Consider the following 22,639-nt stretch of genomic DNA (forward strand, 5'->3'; position numbering starts at 1 on the left):
TAATTCGAGTAGTTTTCAAAACGCGCAACTAAACCCCGATTTCGACGAAAGGGTCGACCAACCAACCAGCACAGCGCGCAATGGGGAAACCGCGTGGAAAACTTGTGTTTTAATGTCAAGTGGCCGGTTATCGGGGCCGGGCCACCCTTCCCGTTTTTGTCATACCACACTTGACAGCAGTAATCTGATCCGGTTTTATTCAAAGTTCATCCGATAGTGCGGAGTTTCCGGGCTTCACCCGGGTGTAGCATGACAGAGCACACACCTGGGTTGTTTTTGTTGAAAGGGCCCTCGTCACTGTAAAAGACACTCGGGAAAGGTCATTTTGTTTAACGATGTTTTCTCTTTAAATGTTTCGAGGATAAAGACTATGGGAAGTTTTTTTTTAATTAAACGACACTTTTAAAGTTGAATATAAGGAATATAAGGAAAATCAATTAATCAATTAGTCGCAGTTTTTCTAATAATCTATTTTTTTATTTTTACAAAAAAGGTGCTTAATGGATTTGTTTAAAATTTATATCATAACCTCAATTTAACGATTTCGCAAAATTATGGGGTCTTATACTATTGTCCGTCACTGTAAAAATATTTGAATTTCACAACAGACGGATGATCGTATGTCACTATCTAACGAATTTGGCACAAAATATATCCATAAAATGCTCCAACAATATCCTCGTCATCCCAAAATCTTCTATCAATATTTACAAAACATCGATGGCTTTGATGAAAAAATAAAGACAAATAATAGAAACCCAATATAAAAATTACATTAAAACAAATTAAGTTAACTAACAAACAAACAAAATTAAATCAACAAGAAATAATTAAAATAACATAAAATTAGCAAAAAAGAAACTGAAATCCAATACTAAAAATCCCAATTTTAAATAGACAAAATCATCAAAATAAAAGAGCAAACTGCTATACACATTGATAAAAAACAATTAAAAAGTACATTGAAGAGGAAGAATAAACAAAAAATGAAACAAAAATAAAAGTAATAAACAAAGCACGAAATCAAACGACAGAACACATGTATCAGGGTTTTTTTAAACATTTGTAACTAAACCATTCAATAAAATGGTGATGGTCCACATCACAGTACTCCTGCAATGGATCCGTCTTGGCGGTCGTCCCGTTGGAGCCATTGAAATGACTTTTTCCTCTTCCTTCACTGCGCATCAACCCGCCACCTCTTTACCCCATTTAAAGGGCAAAAAAGGGGAGTCCTCAACACAAGAAAAAAACACAGAAACACCCGTTTGCGTGCCATCAATTGCTACTTTACAGTTCATTTTCAAACGTTACTACCGTAGTGCAGCATCGTAGCAGGGAACTCGTTGCTTTGCTTTTTCGGGGGTCCCGTAGCCAAAATCGATTCGCTTCACCCGATGGAGGGCTACACTCTGGCCAGTCCTGCACATGGTGCCAGAGCTGGTGTGGTGCAGTCCACACGCAGTCCACACTCACACACACAGTTGGTAAGGGCGTAAGCTTTTATCGATCGATCGGGTACAAAAACAACGTCCGTGCAGGACAGGACACATGACGGCGTTCGATGGTGGGCCGCTGGCTCACGCTGGTGCGGGCAATATGTTAGAGCCTGGTACATCGGTGCGACCCAGTTTTGGTGCCTTTTTTTCTACGCCTCTCTCATTCTCGCTCTCTCGCTCTGGGACGTAGTCAGTAAGGCATCCCAAAAAAAAAAAACCCATCCGACGCTATCGTTCGCAATCCACAAATCCACCGGTATCAGCGGTGGAGTACCTTTGGACGGCTCTCGAGACACTCCCTTTGGGCAGAATACGTTACGGACACACGTTGAAGGGGAGCACACAAGTAGCTGAACGGCGAAAGACGGGAACCAGGGAGAACCGAGAGTATCGAATTTCTTATTTGTCTTCCCGACGTCCCGAAACAAGCAAATATGTTGCGTTACGTGCATATCCCACCAGTTGGCCAAAAGCCCAGAAATTATGCACAGACAGAAATCAAGCCGACCCCTTGGCGTTCGTTGTCCCACCACCGCTCTGATGTACTTATCCCGGATGGGTTGCGGTGCGCTGTGGACGTAAGGACGAACGAATCGTACGGACGGGCGAGAGTTGTAGGCAATTGAAAACAAATGTGCGCATGTTCCGGGCATTCATTCATGCAACCTCACGACATCTCGTGCTTCACGCGCGTCGTTAGTGTGGCAAAATGGGGGTCCATGCATGATAATATCAACCGGAACCGGTCGGTGGAAAACGGCCATCGAAACAAGGGTGCGGGCGCCAGTGTGTGTGTGTGTGTGACTTGGCATTTACGAGCGCAGCGTCGGTCCCGGACCCGGTGGTAGAACGAATGTGAGACTACAATTTACGAGCTAATGGGTTTGCATACCTAACGACCAAGGATATCCACCACAGAGTCACACACACACACACACAGAGTTCCTGGGAGTGGTCGTTACTCGTCATCACCCGTGCACCGTTATCAAGCCCCGAATCACACACACACACACAGTGCAGACACGTGGAGCGGTATATTCTGGCCTCTTCCGGGAAATGAGCCGCCCAGACATTACGGTGCAGTTTTCGTTAACGACGCCATTGCCGCTGCCTTCCAACACTTTTGTTAAAGGGGGGAGGCACACACGGTTATAATCTTGTGGGCCCCCTTGTGGCTTGCGTTTTGCAGCAAATGTCTCATTTTCGGTACAAAAACTCTTGCAATGGAGCCGTGAAGGAGTGAATCTCGTTTGTTGGTATTAATCGAATTCGAAGACCATTATCGTTTGTGGGTGTTGCTTATAACTGTGGAATGAATGGTGGAACCCTTTCCGGATAGGATCGTAAAACTTACTAAGTTGAACCTGAATGTCACAATTAATTCGAATGAGGAAGGAGGAAGAATATGACGCTCATAATAGTGCCTTGGTCTAAAGCGACTGACATCAAAGTCATGCATCGGCTGACTGGAGAAATGGAAACTCCGTCAGTAGCGCCAAGAAGGTTGACAGGTTGAATGGCGCCATCATAGTACGGCTGGCTGTTTTCAAGATCATGTCCCAAATATTCTTCTACATACTTGAGGGATAGAAATAACGATTTCGAGATCACGCGATCCTCACTCAAACTTTATTAATTGACTGTCTCGCGACATGTGGCTCATAGACAAGGCTGAGCTTGATATAGAAGATCTTAATGCTCAAAGATTGATTAGGACGAGGACTGTTCGCATCGCAGACTGGACATCGCAGAGAACTCTGATTTCAGTTGATTATTGAATTAGCTTCGAATTCTTTAGACGTTAGTCCAGTTAAGTATACACCGATCACTATAGACAGAAAGGTTTCATGTGAGGTTTGATCCAAAGTCTTTAATGCTATGGTTTTGCAACAGCCATACGAATGATCGGGAAAAAACTATACCAAGACACTGAATTGGGCATCGATGGGACATAGAAAGTTAGAACCTAGCACCCGGGAAAACTTTTCAACTAACTTTGCAATCGTAGAAAAACTTTGACCAACTCATTTAGGCAATTTAACGACAGAAAATTTCCAGAAAAGTTGCTTGAAATGTCCGAAACTGTCCGAAGAAGATTCATAAAACAACTCAACAAAGCACTGAGCAGTTCAGTAAGCTGCTGACCGTTGTTGCCACATTCCAAACTCTCCAGAAGATGGCTCCGGCTAGAGTAGAAAGACAAATCAATTTCTTACTACTCATTACCATTACCGTGTGCCATAGTATCGTGCTCAGCAGTGCGCAATTAACAATCGAATCCTGCCTTTTGTCTGTCGGTAAAAAACCACCCCCGAGCGGTCGTACCCCAACATACATTAATCTAGATGGCACCATGTTCACCTCGTATGAGGCGATGCACGATACCACGGTCGGGTTGCACACAGTGGGCGCATTGAATTCGGCAAGCTCCAAAAGTCTAGAGGTGAAACTGTTCTGTTTGGATTTTGCCACAACCGATCGGCTGCTGAAGGCGTTCTATTCTACTGATCTGCTTTCGTGGCAGCTTATTGCAAACACACGGTACAATGATGCCAAGGAACCTGGCGCGCCCATTTTGATGATCCGGTATGAGAAAAATCCACAACCAGTGTACCTTCTGGTGAAGAAACGGCTGGCAAACAGTACCGTGAGCAGTGATGTTGTGGTAATGTTGGATCACTGGAAGCAATTGAGCGTAGTGGTGCAGCCCCGTGATGCTGATCCCGTTAATACACTTCCTTTAAACATCGATCGCACTTTTAAGGTAACGTTTTCCATTTTGTTTAAAGCGTTAAAAAGCTGTGGTGTAGGTCCGTGTACCGTGTCGCGATTGGTACAGTTACTTTGGGTGTTTGTTTTGTACTATGAAATGTTTTGTGAGCTATGACTAGATGGAACCAGGAGCCAGCTGCTTAGGGATATTAGTGCTTGAAGAGGTCAGGAAATAGAAAGAAATAAAACAATTTAATGCGATGATTACATGACCTTCTAAAGCGGTAGTGATCCTTACTTGAGTTACACCTGAAGATCAACACAACATCATATCACAAACCTCAAGAACATCCGACATTGTCCGATTACCAGTAGACCGTTTGACGGCATAAACGGATGGCATCCGAACACCGAGTCTCTTCAGATCGCAGGCTTGAGGCTCTGATCGTGGTCAATAGGGAAGCAAAGATTCAATCTATCGAAATAAATTCTGGAAAATCTGGTGCAATTTGTACGCTCGTGACTGAGCTAAAGGCTCAGTCTAATACAGTAGGCTTTCTTACAACAACAATCATGTCAGTTCCGTGCTTCACATATACAGTGCAAAGCAGTGGACTATTGGAGATCTAACATAGAGTTAGTAGCTAGAAGGGTTAACTTCACGAAAGGACCGCATATTGAATCCCTTATTGGACCGTCTCCCCATACGCAGGACTTAATATCTAGTCACGGAGCATCTAAGCCAAGGACGCCAGTAATCAGCAAAAGCCTTGGCTGTTGAGGGTTGAAGATCCAATAAAGAAAAAGAAGAAGAAGTGTCTCAAACGTTTCCATCAACATATCAGAAATAAAAGGAATTTTAAGCTTTCTTATTGACCTCGGCTCAACAAATATCTCTTCTAAGACTCTAAAATATTTGATTGCATACTTTTAGGCGCAGCTGTTCAAACGACGCCTTCGATCGGATTGAGTTACAGCAAAACGGGAATTATGGTATTATGCTTTACTTTGTAGTGATGGAAAGAATGAAGCCATAGTTCCCGTAAACATTTGATAATCCCCATTTAAAACGAGAATTACAATTAGAAGCATTTACTTACCTAACAGATGCGCCCGGAACATGATAACGTCACGCAACGAAACCTCCTCGTTGCGATAAAGGATCTGAAAGACACGTGACGCCCCGGTGTCATCGATGATGGTCGCACCCGACCGACTGTCGGAGCTGGCCGTCGGTGAGTTACCGCTGCTGCCTCCTCCACCACCACCACCACCACCCCCGCTCCCATTCATACACGACGGTCCGGGAGCGTTGCCGATCGGGACCATCGACGAACCGGCCGTGGTGGTTGAGTTCGGTGTAGGCATCGAGCTACTGCTCGGCATGGACGACATCGAACCGATGACGCCACTGCTTGCAGTCGACGAGAGGCACGGTCCGCTCACTTCCGGCCGGCCAGTCGAGCTGGTCGAACCGGTCGACTGGCCATTCCCACTGCCGGGCGGACCACCGATGGCGACCAGTCCACCGCCACCACCGACACTGCCCGCGGTACTGCTCGGCAGCGAGCCACTTCCGGTTCCGCCACCACCGCTTGCTATCCCGCTCGTGTTCGAACCAGCCCCAACACTTCCGTTGGTCGTGCCGTTGTTGTTGTTGCATTTGGTGTTGTTGTTGTTGTTGCTGTTGTTGGTGCTGTTGCTGTTGGAGTTGACGTTGGAGCTGTTGTGGCTGTTGCTTCCGCCATTCTGATTTAGCACCGACTGCACCGACGGTATGCCGGCCGTCGTTGCGTCGGGCAGACACGTTTCGACCTGCACCGGAAGCCGGGGAGAGACGCGCAACGAGCATCGTACTTGATACAATCTGCACAAAAGGGAGAGTCGGAAGAAGAGAAAAGAAGCGTTAGTTTTGGAAAGGATTCAACCGGAAGGTGTTATCTTGATAAGCTGTCATCTAAAGGACTTTGCATTCTGTTGAGTTTTTATTCTATCTAAAGAGCACAAGTCCTTCTAAAGCTCCAAGTCTTCAAGTAAAGTATTTACTTAATTATTATTTGAAAACTTCAATAAAACATTCGGAAAAAGGGTGGAGGGGGGTGGTTTGCCAGGGTAAATGAGGACAAGTATTATCAGCCAGCCACAAATGCTTTTCCCGATTATCTGCATTTGGCAGATAAAGAACCCGGTTTCGGTGGAACCCGAAACAGCTGGCAGCATTCGAAATCGATCTAAACCACCCGAAACAGGATTTATTGTTCATTTTCACTATCCGGGATAATCATGGCATAATCCAACAATGCATCCAACATTCGCCCGATATCTTTACCATACAGTCAACGCACTACGCCCTATGCAAAGCTCCCAGCTTCGACCAGAATCCGCCAGGCCCCTACACTGGAGGACTCGAAACAGAACGAGCGCGAGAGAAAGAGAACCAACGGTCATCGGTTCAGTGAGTGACAGTTTGGGTTAGTTGCAGCAGATGCAAAGACTTACGGGGCAAAGAGAGAGTTTCATAAAAACCGGCTAGAAAATGGAGATCATGCTGTGTGCACGCCGGGGAACATCTCGCAGTACAATGTGTCCCCTAACCGAGCGACAAAATAATGGTTTTATGACCTCGATTCTCGTCCCGACCAGCGAAACCAACACTCGTCCGTCCTTCCCTGCTGTCATGCAGATTTCAGACCAGGCCGGATTAAAAGGCATCAGAAGTGGTTCAAACTGTCAGGCCTATGCCCCGTCACTTGGTCGAACTTTTGTAGCGGACCATGTTTGGGGGTGTGTGTGTCTGTGTGTCTGTGTGTGTGTTTTGTTCTGAAAACTCCGCTTTCCCAAACGGCTTGTAGTTCTGGAAGTTTGCCTCGACGAATTGTGAATTTGTGGCGCACGAAACATCTGGGCACAATGTCTGGGCTGCCATTTTGTTATACAATGTAGCATTTTCTGATTTGTAAAATTGTTCGAACCACGTTCCTATACTTTAGCTTTTTTAAATAATTTTAAAAGAAACATTTAAAAAATCCTTCATTTTTCTAGCTGTGATCCTCAAACTAACTGACCATAAAACCATTAGCAAAAACGATTTCATAAACCGAAACCCGCTCTCTGGAGGACGATTTGAAATTAATGATTTCAATATTTTAAACATTGGCCACCAGCTGCGAGTGTTGAGTTCATCGAACATCCACAATTTACCACTGCACGCTTACCCGAAAACGGAATGACCCTCTGGGTTCGGTCGAGCTGGAACGGGTTAATACGTTAAGATGCTTTTCCCGAGCCCATCCGTTAGCGTCTTGGCGAAGCGAAAAGGTTCCGGGAATATTCGCCACCATCCGCTTGGCCGGTTTTACTCTCGGGGGAGTAAAAATCATTTCCATCACCATTAAGTCAACTCTGTAGGTTTTTTTTCACTGTTGTGTTGTGTTCCCGATTGTACCCGGTGCCATAATCTAATTAAACGAACGATTTTGAAACTAATCTCCGGAAATCGTTTTATTGGAATGAAGCTAAAGGAAAAGAAGGTTTTCTTGGCGGGGTTTTGGTTTGCTGCTTACGTTGGATGATTTTGCGCAATAATTTTCGATTTGTTTCATTATTGGAGTATGGTTTGCAATGGCAGTGAAAATATTTACAATTTATATTTAATTCAGAGAGTAACATGACTTCATAAAAAAGATTTAAAAAAACATAAAATGATGAAAATGAAATCCCAGTGGCTTTACTTCGTAACAAGTTGGAATTAATATCAAATCTCATAAAAATCTTTTGGGCTTCTTTATGCAGGACTACGTATAACATTATTTAAGTCAAAAAAACAGTTCTTGACATTTTTTTTATTCTAATTTATGATAATTTTGAATAATATTTTCCAAGACGCCTTTAACTGATGAATTTGTTTTATACATGTAATAAAACTCTTCTAGTCTAATATAAAATATATTATATTCATTTTACATTCATTAATATTTTTTTAATTTTTTTATTAGCAATACGGCCAGGCCGAAGTAATGAACAAAAATTATTAAAATTATTTAACATATTTGAAACATTTTTACTACTATTTTAAAATACTTTGAATGTACTCATATAAATTAGTAAAAAAATTATAGTAGGAATTGCTGGATAAAGTATAAAAGTTTAAATAGAATTAAATTTCAAATAAAAGTAAAAGTATTAGGAATGCTACATAAGTCATTCAAAATAGAAGTGCTTTTTGGGAGAGAAAACTTCAGCCCATTTTCATAAAATCATTTCACCAAAAAGCAATGATAAATTGCTATCTTCCAATAAACTTTAGGAACAAAAAAAAAGCCAACGTCAACTTTGGGCAGAGTTAAGCAAAAAGAAGAACCAAAACAATAATCAACGCGGAGTGAGCTTTCTCCCCGTCATTTAGTTCGCAAGCTCGGGTTCGGTAGTTTTACATTTTCAGTCAATCGCTGGTATACTGGTATCTATGGTTCAGCACAAGAAGTTTGCTCACCACCCTTACCCCTGAAATTGAAAGAACTGAAGGAAAATTGTCATCCCAGTCCCCGAATGCAGCGTGCAGAAAACGCTTGATAGCAAAAAAAAAATTATACACTTTCCCATCAGACCAACATCCAACCGTTGCCAAATGTGCTGCAAAGTATTCTCCCATATGTGTGTGTGTGTCTGTGTGCGTGTTCTTTTGTACGAGGCTGTGTGTGTGTGCGCGTGTGTGTGTGAATCGTGTCGCAAGCAAAAGCTAAAAGCTTAACGATCTCAATTCCACTGGTGCCATTTGAGTTTCCTCTCCTAGCCGAGAGCAACCACGTCTGATCGGGTTGATGGACCACGAATCCTTTGGAAAACGGATTTTTCGGCCCTATTTTGGAGCAACATTTCTTTGCCTGGCAAGACATTCCGACGCAGTAGAGCCTCCACCGCCCCCGAGATGGGATGCTATTTTTCTCCATTTTCTTGCATCGAAAGTTTTCCCACCGTCCCGCGTTCCACCGGGCGGCTCACCGCCCCAGTAAGGGAAGCACTCAATTGTCACAAAGTGGGATGGATTTTTCATTCGGTCGATGAGTTTTCCAAACTCCGGAAGCTGATGTCTTGTGGTCGTGAATTCGGTGATCGTGATGGTGGTGGTGGAATGGTGGCGAAAATTCATTTCCTACTCGAGCGTGTGGATAATTTTCCGCTCCTTAGTGCAGTGGGTGCAACTTTCCTAATCGTTATTACATACTTTTGATGAATCGCAGCCCGCCGAATGGAGCCGCCGAATTGATGGGGTGTTTTGCCGTTCCGGGAACGAATGCAATTTAAAATTCAATCAGAATAAACTGTTTTCGCAACTTTCGCTGTGCGCTGTGCGTTATGCGGGAGGCTGGGCAACGAGTTGAAACACGGACGATAGAAATAGAAAAAAAGCATAGAAGGATCAATGTCAAGCAAAGAAATGTATGGGGAAAATATTATGCTTTATAACTTGAGCAGAATACATTTTCCGAGAATCCTGAGAATATCAATGTCAAAGCTGCTTCGCAGGCGAGACATCTTGGATGATGAGGTCTCTTCGATTACGAAATCTCTTAGTTGGTGAAGCTTAAGCGGCGAGAACTCTTTACTACGATGGCTCTTGATAGATAAAGTTGGGACTACGTGTTGACCCCTTCGTCTACAAGGATTATTATCTGCTTGGATGACATGACTTGTTGGTAAACGAGGCTTATTCGACCATGAAGTCTCTTTGTATTTAAAACACTCTTAGGCTTCTGGGTGATTGGGTGACAAGGTGATTGGAAAACTCCGAGGAATGATGATTTCTAGAGGATTGGACAACAAGACCCCTTCGATTCAGATGCATTGTGATAGACGAGTTCCTTTGCAGGACAAGTTCACTTATAGGCGTGGCTTTAATGAGGCTTGGACGAGGTGAACTCTTCAACTACAGAGTATATCAACTGTTGAATCCTTGACGACGAGACCCTTTAGTAGATTATGCCTGGATGACTTGATCTCTTGGTAGAAGAGGCAACGTTGACTGCAACGTCTCTTGGTCGTAAAGAATATCTGAATCACGTTTTGGAACATTATTTAATCGCATGAAGAATTTATTACGTTTGTTTTTTTTATCAACAAGAAAAAAGAGAACTCTCCCAAGCTTCCCTAAATCACGGAGGAACAATTTTAATTCACCGATGAAAACATCCAACAAAGCAAGCTCCAGCTGCTTAGGACATATTTCAAACATGATTAATTCGATATCATTTTCCAAAAAGGGGGCGGACAGAAGTATTCATTTACTCAACCATCAAGCACCTCATCGGGATGTAATGTTTCCCCTATCATCCTTTTTTGCTAAGCTGGTACCGTTCACTTTTAAATCACTTAATCACAACAACAAGTGCTCACCAAGAAGATGAATTTTCATTCGATTTTCTTTCCGGAAATACGCAAACACGCAAAGGTACGCCGGGGCAGAAAATCTAACTCTGGCGCTGAAAATCACGAGGTGGAAAGGTGTTGTGTCTCGCTTGGTTCTTGGTTCTTGGTAGCTGGGGAAAAACAACAGTAAAAAGATCAAGAAACCCTCCACAATGCCATAATATAAATGAGTTCTGCTCACGCGGGCCGCTCCCTTATTGCCCAGGTGATGGTGGTGGTGGTGTTTGGCCACTTGTTGTGCCCCGGCAACGCAGCTGTCGGTCGTAAATTTTCCTCTCCCTAGTTTCTCTCCCTCCCCTGTGCTATTCAATCGAAATTTCCATCAAGCCTCCGGGGCGATGATCCCGGGACAGGTGCCGATTGTGTCGACTCAGAGCAATCACTAAACTCGGTACGACCGTATAGCACACCCAAACACACACACACATTACACGCGATTTTGTCTTTTCCACGTGGATTTCTCCACGGTAGGGCGGTTCAAAATTAATGTCCTACCATGCGGTGACGGATGCGCCGCGTGAGCCGAATCGCATTGTGTTAGGTCGTCGACGTTAATGGGGAAACACGTAATGCGCGCAACATCGCCACTACCACTAATACTACTGCTGAAACACTGACCTACCCTACACACTAGGGAGAAGCGGCTTGTGGCCACGTGTGTGCCGTAGAAAGATTGTAATTTTTGTAATGAAACGACCAACCTTTTGACTGGCTGAAAACAAGGGCGAGAGAAAACACAATAAAATGTAACAACTGAAGGATGATTCGGCCTTTGTTTGGCTGTGATTTATAGCCCACTGACGTATTTGACAGATCTCGTTCTGTTCAGTTCGCGGTGACAGTCGCAGTAGCCTTGACCTTTTGAAGTTGATTAATTCTTGTTTTATAACATGAGAAGGTGTGCACAAAAATTGTTTGTTTTAAATTTATAGTCCCATTTTATTCACTAGCACTTTATTCCACAAAATGTTGAATCTATTTTGTTAAAACAAACCCGAATACTAACGACGTCAATGGAATTGGCACAAAAAGCTTGATACAATTCCCAGAAAAAGCCACCATTTCTACTCTCTCAACACACACAATGGGAAGAAGTGTGTTTTCCATTCTTTATTCTAAAGCAACCAATGTCATTCCATTTCCGATGAAACGGAAATGAGCTACAACAAAAAAAAAGCACACGCACACACACAAACACGCCGAGACTCGGGTCGGCACGCTTTGGATTGGAATGTGTGCTGTGTGCCTCATATCCGGAGATGTCCCCTTATCAGTTGGGTAGCAATCGTGCCCATGTAAGCAGGATGAAAATGAATCGAAGTCGAGTAGAGCTTTTCCACAATAAAGAAAAAACTCAGCTCGTACCAAACAAACAAGGCGTCTTGACCGTGTACTGGGAAAAAAATGGAAAATGAAAAAAAGAAAACCCAGATCTCAAGTACAATGTAAAATGGAAAAACTCGCCCAGCCTGACATCGCATCGTACACCAACGAATGCGTTGCATTGTTGACATGTTTTTGCTCTCCCCCACCCCGCGGCCTATCCCATACCCTCCTCCGATAGTTTTCCGACGAAATTACTCGAATGCTGGGGGTACGAATTCTTACACTGTTCGGGGGAAATATATTCTCCAGCAGCACAGCATATGGCACGGCTTTCTTACGAACGATGTGTGCCACCATGCCTGCATCTAGGTCGTCGTCGTCATCATTCTTGAAGATGTCGTCGACATACCGGGCCCAAACAATCCGGGATGAGGTGGTCGTGTGGGCCGTCGTGTTTGTGGGACACGAATGGCATTGTGTTGCTGGTCGCGCTTACATGACCCCGTTGCAATTGTGGCAGGACAGATCGGCCATGGTAGCGGACGGGCACGACGCAACACGGAAGGTGTCGGTCTGTGAACGAACAGCGCCGCAGCACAACATTTTCATTTTAATCGGACCGGAGTGTATACCGGCTTCCAAAGACCCCCCCCCACCCCTCCTCCTCCCCGCGATTCGAATGACAGAGAGTGTCGGATGGTGGATTTTTGCACGTTTGAATTATTTACTTTTTAGCGGGCGAGAGAAAGCCTGCCGGTTTTTTTTGTGCTGCAGACGGTTAGGCCGGGTACGGGTTGATAAGTGTTGGGAGGAAATATTTATCGGGTAGCTTAATAGTTTAAGTATGATGGATTGACGCCACATTGTCAAAATTTCAAAAATACTGTTTTAGTGCAAAAATCAATGAATAGACTAATCTTGATCATGACTGTCTTAATGACTAACGCAAAATTCCTGCTTCCTGCTGAGGTTTTTTTTTTTTATTTTAACAAATAAGTTTTGAATACAAACCAGTTTCTTCTTCTTCTTCTCTCTTGGCCTAACGACCTATTAGGTCAGGCTTGCCATAGCTGACTTACGAGACTTATTTGCTACCGTTTAGTTGGATAATCAGTCCCCTCACTACAGGGGAACGGTCCAGATGAGATTTGAACCCCGGTCCTGCCATGTGAAGACCAGTATATTGTGCTTTATTCAACGTTTGGTTCAAAATTTCACTACGCTCACCAGGCGATAAAGCCTAGGATTTCTTTGTAAATTTATGCTTCGTTTGACTCGGTCACACCACATTTCGTTTGTTTAGCCAAAATCTGTTCCTTATTTGACACTATCCATACAAAGGAAAATGTTTGCAAACTCCAAATAGCTGGAATAAGTTTTTGAAAAGTTTTCTTCCAACACTTATGAGCACTACATGACTATTTAATACACTTTTTGTGATTAGAGGATCCAAACTAGAACACATGCAGGACTTATTATTAAAAAACAAGCAATCTTAGTCAAGGAAACAAGTAATGGGTATTTTAACAGATTTTGCTGCTCTGAAGATTGCAATGATGGAAAAATAAAAGTAAAAATTGCATACATTTAGGCGTTTGAGCTCATAAACCTAAACCATACGGACCGTTGTCAATCGGTCTTCAAATTCTATAGAATATCGATAAATTTTAAAGCCGAAGCCAACAAAATAACCACTTTGAGCTTTTCTCAATCACATAGAAAAGCCCTTCAAATTTCATAATTCTAGCAACATTTCAATCCGTCTCAGCTTCCCTTTGAATGAAGCTGGAAAATGTACATCCAGCTAGCAAACTGCTCTCCACCGTCTCCTCTAACATCTTGCCTTCTTCTTCACGCGTGTGTGTCGTCGTGTCCAAAGTCACATTGACAAAAGTGTCGCCTTTTGCATCATTGTGCCAGTCTATTGGCAGAAGGCGTGTGCATGTGTTTGGACAAGAGCAGTCCCACTACCCTCCACTGCCATCCCGTATACCACGGGGCCCAGCGCATTAGGATCGCATCTCCAATCATTCCCACATCCCGAACATTCCGAACGAACAACCATTACAATGGGTACAAATATGAAACATGAATGAGGTCGATCCACCTTCACGCTCTTCCCACAATCTTCTCTCTCCTCAAGCTCCAACGCTTTTAAGCCTTTCGATACTCCCCTGCTTACTCGTGGTGTTTCCATCCTGTAGGCCGTGATTACAAAACCCTATCCAATCTCGGTCGAGGTTTTGTTCGGGGTTGCTTAAGATTTCGGTCGGTCCTTTTGGTCGGGTTGAATTTTTTGTTGTAGTTCGTATGTCAACGCAAAAGTGCAAAAGTAAAATTAGGTGAACGGGTTCGTGTGAAGTGGGCTGACCTGAAACGAGCGTATCGTGCGTTTGGTTTAAGCTGTGTAAGGGTGAGCCTGTAACACGCAATTCACTTACAAAATCACTGAAAGGCAGAATATTATAGCGAGGAGCGTGGAGCCCCACCCCGGGAGAGCAGAATTTTGGACCATTTGCCGTTCAAGATGACTATATTCGATTTGGCAGGCGAGAGAATGATAGGCAGGCAGAAGTTTATTGATAAAAAAGGCCGTTTCGCAAAAATGATAAATGGTGTTAAAGGGCGATACATGACGGCGAAATCAACTCACATTGCTGTTGATAAATTATCAGAGTTTGTAAACCGTTCTAAAGCAGATGAGCGAAGAGGAAAGCTTTCCTGGACCAGGACCACTGGGGTTAAATCCACTAAAAGTTATTAAACATTCAACTAAATTGCTGCAAATCCGCCGATACAAACGCAGGTACGCAGGATTACATTTCTTCACTTGACTGCTTAAACAAACTCCCCGAAACACTTTTGCTTTAATCCTTGGTCGCCGGAATCATGCGGCACCGGAGTCCTTGCTAATGGGTTCGATGGTAACAAAACAGCGCGCAAAGCGAAGAAACGAAAACACAAAGCCCAAGGAGCCTGAAGAGCCGACTAGCTGAAAGGAGACAACTCCCGAAAAGAAAAAGCCCAAACCCTCCTTTACACTACTTTCGCACAAAGTTGTGAAAAGCGATGCGAAACGGCTTTGGCAGAACAGAAAGGCGAAACGAGCAACAAAAAAAAAAAAGGTGAGCGAAATGAAAAATGTAGCGGCCCTGTGTAGAGCGTGACTTTGCATTAACTTTAAATGAGCTCCGGTTTTCGCGAAAGCTTCAACGGGTAATTGGGACATCACGGCGCAATATTGTTTCGCGCTTTTCCTGCACCCCTGCATGCCTGCTTCTGGAGCCCCTTTTCTGTCGGCTGTAGCCATAGTTTGGAGGATCCGCGTTTGCGTGAGGATCTCGGTTCGGTTCGGTGCTTTTTGCCTCTTTTTCCCCCTCCCTCGTTGATACCGGTACGATGTCGTCAAAAGCTGTCAGAAAACATCAGCCATTCATTTGCATCACGTGCCGTTTCGTGATGGTGGGCCGTATTTTTTGTTGTTGGGTAGAAAATAATGGAGGTGAACATGATGAAAACTCGATTTAAAAGCAAGTTTAAAGTTATTTCCGGGACGTTGAAGAAATGCAAATAATGGTGTGTGTGTGTGTATGTGAGGGAGAGCTTTTGAATAGCATCAGGCACGGAACGTCGTGGGGAGAGAATTAATAAAAAAAAACAGAAACATATGTAGCATTTTTCTGCTAGAATAATTATAAATTCTTTGAACTATTTTAATTGCATGCTGTTTATGGTTGGCAGAACATGCAACAAATGTAAAGCGAAACAACCAAATGTAAGGACAGTAAAGGGTTTCATTATATAGTGAAGAACGGCATGATTTAGTATAACTTAAAAAATCAACGATAATAAAAGGAAAAATTGGAAAGTAATTAGAAAGATGTTCCAGAATAATAGAAAAAAATTAGAGGATTAAAAGCAACTTATATTAAAATATCAAACAAATAGCATAAAGAATCTGAGGAACCAGCATCACAAAAATATAAACAAAAAGTAAAATAAAACGATTAGAAGATTACACTCAGAGGAAGGAAATAACAGAATCAGTGAAACAAAAATTAGTAAAAGGAATTAAATAACAAAAACAACTACAGTGACGTATAAAGTTAAAAAGTAAAATTGAAAAAACACTAAACAAATTAGCAACATAAAATAAATCTAAATAAGAAGTAGAAAGACAAAAAAATAACAAAACTCAAAGGAAGAAAAAAAGTAAATTGAGATGAACGATGAAAAAACATAATTGAAAGTGATTTAAAATATTGTGAGGCAACTTCACACGGCAGGGCCGGGGTTCAAATCTCATCCAGAGCGCTTCCCCGTACGTCAGGCTGACTTCTTGACTACGGGTAAAATTATGTCACAGAAACCCAGAAATGTGGCAGGCCAAAACCTCACGAGGTGTGTAGTGCCAAGGAAGATTTAATATGCAACTGTGTAAGTCTAACACATATTAGCACATACCTCCATAGCTCCTCACACAAAACTTGTTTAAAATTTAATAAATCCACCGTTGATTTGCATTCCCCATCGAAGTAACTTATGATACTACGAAAATGGCAAGAGAGAAAACTTTTTCTCAATAAAGTCATAAACCGGAAAACACTGCGTACCGGCCCGCCTTCTTGTTGCCCGAGTTTTCCCTTTCTTGCGTAAGTCCCATCCCATCACGTAAACCCCCGGCCGACTGTCTGTTACACGGCGGCCCAGTGGCGGGCCCTCGTCGCAATAAACTAGTTTGCCGCAATCGAAACCGAACGTCCGACGTAAGCAAAGAAAATTCAACAGAAACCTCTCAACCCGATTACACTTGAACATAAACAAATAAATTTTAATGAGAAAAACTTTTCCTACAACGTCCGACGGTAACTTTGGTACGGTGGGCCGTTTCGTTTTCGCCAGAACGAACCGTGCCGTAAGTCGGGCCGGTTAAAAGAGCAGCCGTGCACAATACGAAACGGATACAGCCCAGCGCAGGTAATTCATTATATATTTCCACACACACACAGGCAGGTAGGCGAAAGGTAGCGAGAGAGAGAGATAGAAAAAAGGGCGTGTGTTCCAGCCACGACTAAATCTAATGCTTTTCCGAGCATGTCCGGGCATGCAACAGTGCGGCACGGTCAGGTTGAAAAGGACAGTTTTCACACCGACCAGCTTAGTTCGTGAACATTTCAATTCATACCAAGCAGCATGTAATATGCAGTGGCAAACGAAGGAAAAAAAAACAGCCATCCCTATCCGATAACACCACCTAGACACGCGGCCACTGTCATGGGGGACGAAACGTGGTAAAAGAGCCTCGGTCAGAAAGGCTTCTACACTGCCTCACTTATCGCAAAAAGTTATGCGATCACGCGACGCGAACCATACCCGATTTGAGCTGCAAGCGGAAAATCGCTGCACGAAACGTAAGGCCTGGGGTCGCCGTTGGGTACACAAATTTCGTGACTTTCGTGTTGACTTTGTGACTCCTTGCCACATCCGGCTGGTGACGGCAGATGACGGAAAGTGCACGATATTGATTCTGCTCAATAGGTTGGGAAAATTGGGTTTAAGCATACAGGCGACGAGGGGACCATCATGGAACTGGGTTCGAGGCTGGTTTGCAGCGTAGTGGTGTGTAGAATTCTAATGCAAATAGTGGGCTGGGGAAGATTTATTGTAAGTCAAACAAATCGGTTGAGAGTTTCTGCTTTTGACGTATTCAATTGCGAACAATCGATGTGGCTGTTTCGGTTGATGGAAAAACCCGAGCGATGTCGGTGTGTGTCACATCTCTTATGTCACATCTCTTATTAAAATTTTCGAATGACCGTTCAACGGGGCTAAGAAAAAAAAATGGAAAGTTAGAAAGGGATTGAAGGAGTAATTTTTTAAAAGTTAAAATGCGACTTGTTGCAATATATGACTCAATTATTAAATAAAAAATAAAGATTGGTGAAAGAAAAGTTGGCTAAAAATTTAATTGAAAGACCTAAAAACTTGTGGAAAAATTTTCTACCACAACTATAAATCTTTTAACAACCGAGCATGCCCGGGATAAGGCAAATAACAGGGAGGAAATGCCTTGTTAAAATTTGTGAATTTGTAAAAGTCAACACATGCGGTGTTGACAATACGGCGTCAAGCCGTCATCCTAGAATATAAATAAATAAATAAATAAATAAATAAATAAATATAAATCTTTTGAGGAATGGAAAAAGAAGGTTAATAAAATATTTAGTTTGACAATAATTTTACGGATTTTTTTTGCATAAAATAACAAAAACGGTTTATATCATGATACGTTAACAGTTTATAAAATTGAAAAAATTGAATAAAAATGTTATTTTAAAGAGTACATATAAAGTAAATAAAAGATATCATGGTAAGCTAACGATGCATTAAATCTATAAAATTTTAAATAATACAGTTACATTTAAGACTAACATGAATTAAAGATTGAAAATTGATAAAAGAGTAAATTCAAAAGTGATTTTACAAATAAAAAGTGAGTAGAGTCAATAAAAGATTTAAAAAAGAAAGAAAAAGAACCGAGAAACTGTAGCATAGATATTGAAAAATGTTGAAGCTAACACAGTGATTAAAAATATATTACACGTCATTTACAAAATTATTTAATAAATCGTTAAACGTATAAAAATATTCAAAAAACAATACCATCTGAATGATAAAGTTTTAAAATATTCACTCAAAGCTAAGAAAGCTTACACTAAACATTTTCTCAATTTATAATATGATTGTTTCAAAGATTAAATGAGCAATTCATGTAGAGGCTCAAGCTTAAACTGTAACGAATTTTTTTTATACAAAAAATGAGAAAAATTTATGTTTTTACGCAAGCTTCCATAGTTTTCTAGTAAAATGAAATGACTTATCTGACTTTAAAAACTCATTTGTACTCCTATCAAGATGCTTTCTTCTATCAAACGACACACACACGGACAAACACAAACGATGTCACAATCAAACAGAAAGCTTTCGCTAAACAGATCGAAGCTTCTTCCCGATAACCGGGCCACGGCACACTACTGTGCATCGTTCAGTGTGGACAGTTTTGATCCTTGGCAGCGTTGGCTGCTGGATCAAATATTTACCATGTTTCCTTCCCGTTCGGCCCACCAGCGCCACTGTACACAAACAGACCTGTGCACTCTCGGTACAACGACCCACAAATGTCAAAGTTCAGCAGCCCAATTCCGTGCCGCTGAGCCGTCGGACGGTGTTTTGGGCAAATGGCCAAGTACGCATCGCCGAGGCGTTTCACTCGTTTTGCAACAATCGAACACCCATGCATCATCCGGACCCCGGCCCGAACAGCTCTGATTGATAGTCGTCCCTTCTCGATAAATCAAAGCTAAATTAGGGAAGCTGTTTCTTGACGTGGGTAAGTATGATGCGTATGATATGTGACCGCATCGCAAACTCTGGGAACGTTGGGAAAAAAGTCAAGCAATTAGGTGTAGAATTTCCCCATTCTTTTTCTTTTGCTTCAATTCTGCACGCGAACAACATAATAATGGCTGAAACATGCAACGTTTAATGACACCCGATGACAAAATTCGATTACCATACCGACAGGCGTTTTTCGAAGCAGTTTCATTGTTCTCTTGCCATTTGCCCGCACAAGCTGTATGGGCCGGTTTTGTGCGAACTGTAGCTCAAAATCGAAGGAAGCCTTGCCTCGAGCGAACGAACCTCACCCAACTTACGCAGCGAGCAACTAAGCAGCTCTCTCTCTCTCTCTACACATCCATTATGCATTCGCTTCATTAAAATGCCAACAGCCACCGCTCGCCTTGCTGAGCTTTTTGTAATGGGCAAGGCATCCAGCGCGCCATCGTAGCGCGCCGTTGGCAAAGGAATTTAATTGTAATTAGATATTGCCATCAGGCGAAATGGCAATCGATTGGGAACGAAGTTACAGCAGCAACGGAACGGGTGTCGGTGCGATTGCCACACTGCTTTGCTCAGGCTTTGCACTGACTTTGATTGCATCCTTCGATGCGGAGTTGGAGTGCTTGTTGGGTTGGGTGGGACGGTGGAAGGTTAGGATGGGGTTTGAAGAAAATGACGTTCAATTTATTGGAAAATCAATTCGTCTGTAATCAGGATTTGTTTGTAGGGCGATGGCACTGGGATGGCTGGTTGATGCAAGACAAGTTTGATGAATACTGTATGGAGTGTTGTTTAACAGCATGTTTAGATAATTTTGGTTTGAACTGTTTGAGAATATCGGGTATCTAAATACTCTGTTTTCATTACTTTTTTCAATACCATTCTCCAGGTGCCACCGGAAGCTAGATAGAAGATTTATCGACCGTAGTCCTCTGGCATTAACTGCCACGCTTTGGTGTGACATAATTTACATTTTTTGCTACTTTTGATTGATTTTGATACATTTGCTCATCATTTGATGAGTAGTAGAGGAAATAGGAAGAAAGCTTTGACATAAACTGGTCAAAATGAACACAAATCATGTAAAAATGTTGCACAAATTACTAGAAATTTGTCTCGAATGAACAGAATCCACGAAAAAAAGAAAAAAATCTAATTTTATGTTGTATCACTTGCTTAAAGTTTGCCTCAAGATATTTTTCATGAAGAGCCATCATCTCGACCAAAAAAAAAAAGGTAATATCAACCATCTGTCCTGACAGCTTCAATATACTGCTAAACGCCGGCACTGGTGTTTGATATTAATGCGCACAGTGAAATAAAACAAAATCGCTCCCCCACAACTCGGAAATGAATAAACGCCTTCGCACCTAATCCTAGCGAAAAAGAGCGTACGCATAAAATGCGGATTTCGCGTCAAACTTACCCGCGCTGAAACAGATCCACGTTGTAGAACTTGTACAACTCGACCGCGAACTCGACCGTCGCCTGAAGATCGGCCATAATCCCGCGATTAGTCGCAGCACACTCGGCCTCCTATCCCCGTGGGGCCCGCTTTTTCGCTTTTCACGTGCACTAGAATGCCTATACTGCACTGGGTTCGAGGGAGGGGAAGGTTTTGGGGGGGATTCGGGGGTTGAATTATAAATTTTACAAGGCAACCACCACCGCCACCGCTGCCACCAACAGCCACCCCACCATCACCACTATTTTTTTCGCCTTTCCACAAACATTGACACTCGGCACAGTGGCACACGCACACAGACACACACAATACGAACGAATAAATATGAATAAAATAATGCGCACCAATTCAAACGCCACTCTCACACACACGCACTAAAACACAATCACTTTCTCTTATGTATAGCGAGACCAACTCACATAGCACCACAAACCCAACTAACTAACACCGACAGCAGCTACAACCGAAAGCCGGTCGTCGTCGTCGGTTTCCAGCTGGTTTGGCCGCACCCGAAAAAGTTTGAAACCCTGCTCTCATCAACACTTAATTCTTTTCCGTTCCATTTTCCGGTTTGCAAGGCGTGGTAGCTTTGCACCACGCTGGCACCACGATGAAGAGAACCGTACCGCGTGAAACAATATCACTTACGCACCTCGGACTCGAATGGCCAGAGTTGGGAGCGCGATGGCAAGAAAAAAGCAATTTAAAACTGAGGCGCGAAAACTGAAGCCCGGGAGCTTGGTTTTGTTTCCTTGCTGTAGCTTTTCTAACGAGCGGGTCTTGGTGTTGTTCTGCCACTAGCCACCATGAGAAGGGCTTTACCCTGTGCCGTACGATTCATTTTGCTCCCTGTACACTTTTAAACTGGTCGCTCGGAATCGTCACCAGCGTTCGAAACAACCGTTTGTCATCCTGGTCACGGCACCAGGTCGCTTTTCGCTGGCTGCTCACCCTTTACGAGGTGAAAATCGAATGTGATGGCAGATGATTAGGTGATGATGTGTAAAAGTGGAACCGAAGCACACCAGTACTCTTTATTTTAGATTGAATTCACACTAAACACTGCACAGCCGTTTCGGTGACATTTGACACGCGTGCACCCGATAACACTCAAACCGACAGTTTCCACTTCGCTCGAAAAATTCATGTCCAATTTAGTAGGATTTTTTGATCTGCAACAAGAAAGTAACGGTTAGCTAGATCCTGCAATGGAAAGCTTAATAAAATACACCATAAAGCAATCGACGCTCAAAACGAAGCGCCTTACCAATAACTTCGAAACACTCAGCCTCATCCGGGCACCCGGTTAACCGAAACCGACCTACGAAGCTACGACCTACTCTACAGCTGATTTAAACAATCGCAGTAAATCTCACATCAAAGTAGCCGCAGAAACACCACACCACGTGCCGTATGCTGCGCGTTGCTAGGAGAACCGTACAGCAGCGAAGAAGTAACCAACGTTTGCACCGGTAGTTCAAACCATAACCACTTTTCCTGTCTTTTATGCTGTTCTCGTTGCGCCCCCTACGTCTAGATTGCCCCTCTCAAGAAAAGGTGGGGAAGGTGGAAGTAGGAAAAAAGAAAGCGTCATAAAAATTTCCTTTCTCCATCATCATCCTTTCGAGCACATCCGGGTTTTTGGTGAAAGTAAGGGGCACAACAACAGCGCGCATTCCGGTGATGATATCGACATTGACAGGAAGAGAATGTAACGATGGGTTTGCACTCTCTCTCTCGCTTTCTCTTTCACGCTGTTTTTCTTATCTATAAGCTGTCTTCACTTCACTAGCCTGGTACTTCCTGGTTT

At 42.9% G+C, this 22,639-nt stretch overlaps 1 protein-coding gene across 2 annotated transcripts in view; it reads right to left on the bottom strand.

Annotated features, from left to right (window-relative positions):
- The window catches only part of LOC118512871, a 43,196-nt gene extending 22,056 nt beyond the window's left edge, over positions 1-21,140 (bottom strand). For both annotated transcript variants that reach the window (XM_036057963.1, XM_036057962.1), the window contains exons 1-2: positions 20,791-21,140; positions 5,312-6,078 (exon numbers count right to left, since the gene is read on the bottom strand). In XM_036057963.1, coding sequence (XP_035913856.1) covers positions 5,312-6,078; positions 20,791-20,867 — 844 coding nt within the window. In that variant the 5' untranslated portion in view covers positions 20,868-21,140. The remainder of the gene's footprint in view (positions 1-5,311; positions 6,079-20,790) is intronic.
- Between the last annotated feature and the right edge of the window lie 1,499 nt (positions 21,141-22,639).

The sequence above is a fragment of the Anopheles stephensi genome, chromosome 3, assembly GCF_013141755.1.
Source record: "Anopheles stephensi strain Indian chromosome 3, UCI_ANSTEP_V1.0, whole genome shotgun sequence".
In the NCBI taxonomy this organism is placed as follows: Eukaryota; Metazoa; Arthropoda; class Insecta; order Diptera; family Culicidae; genus Anopheles; species Anopheles stephensi.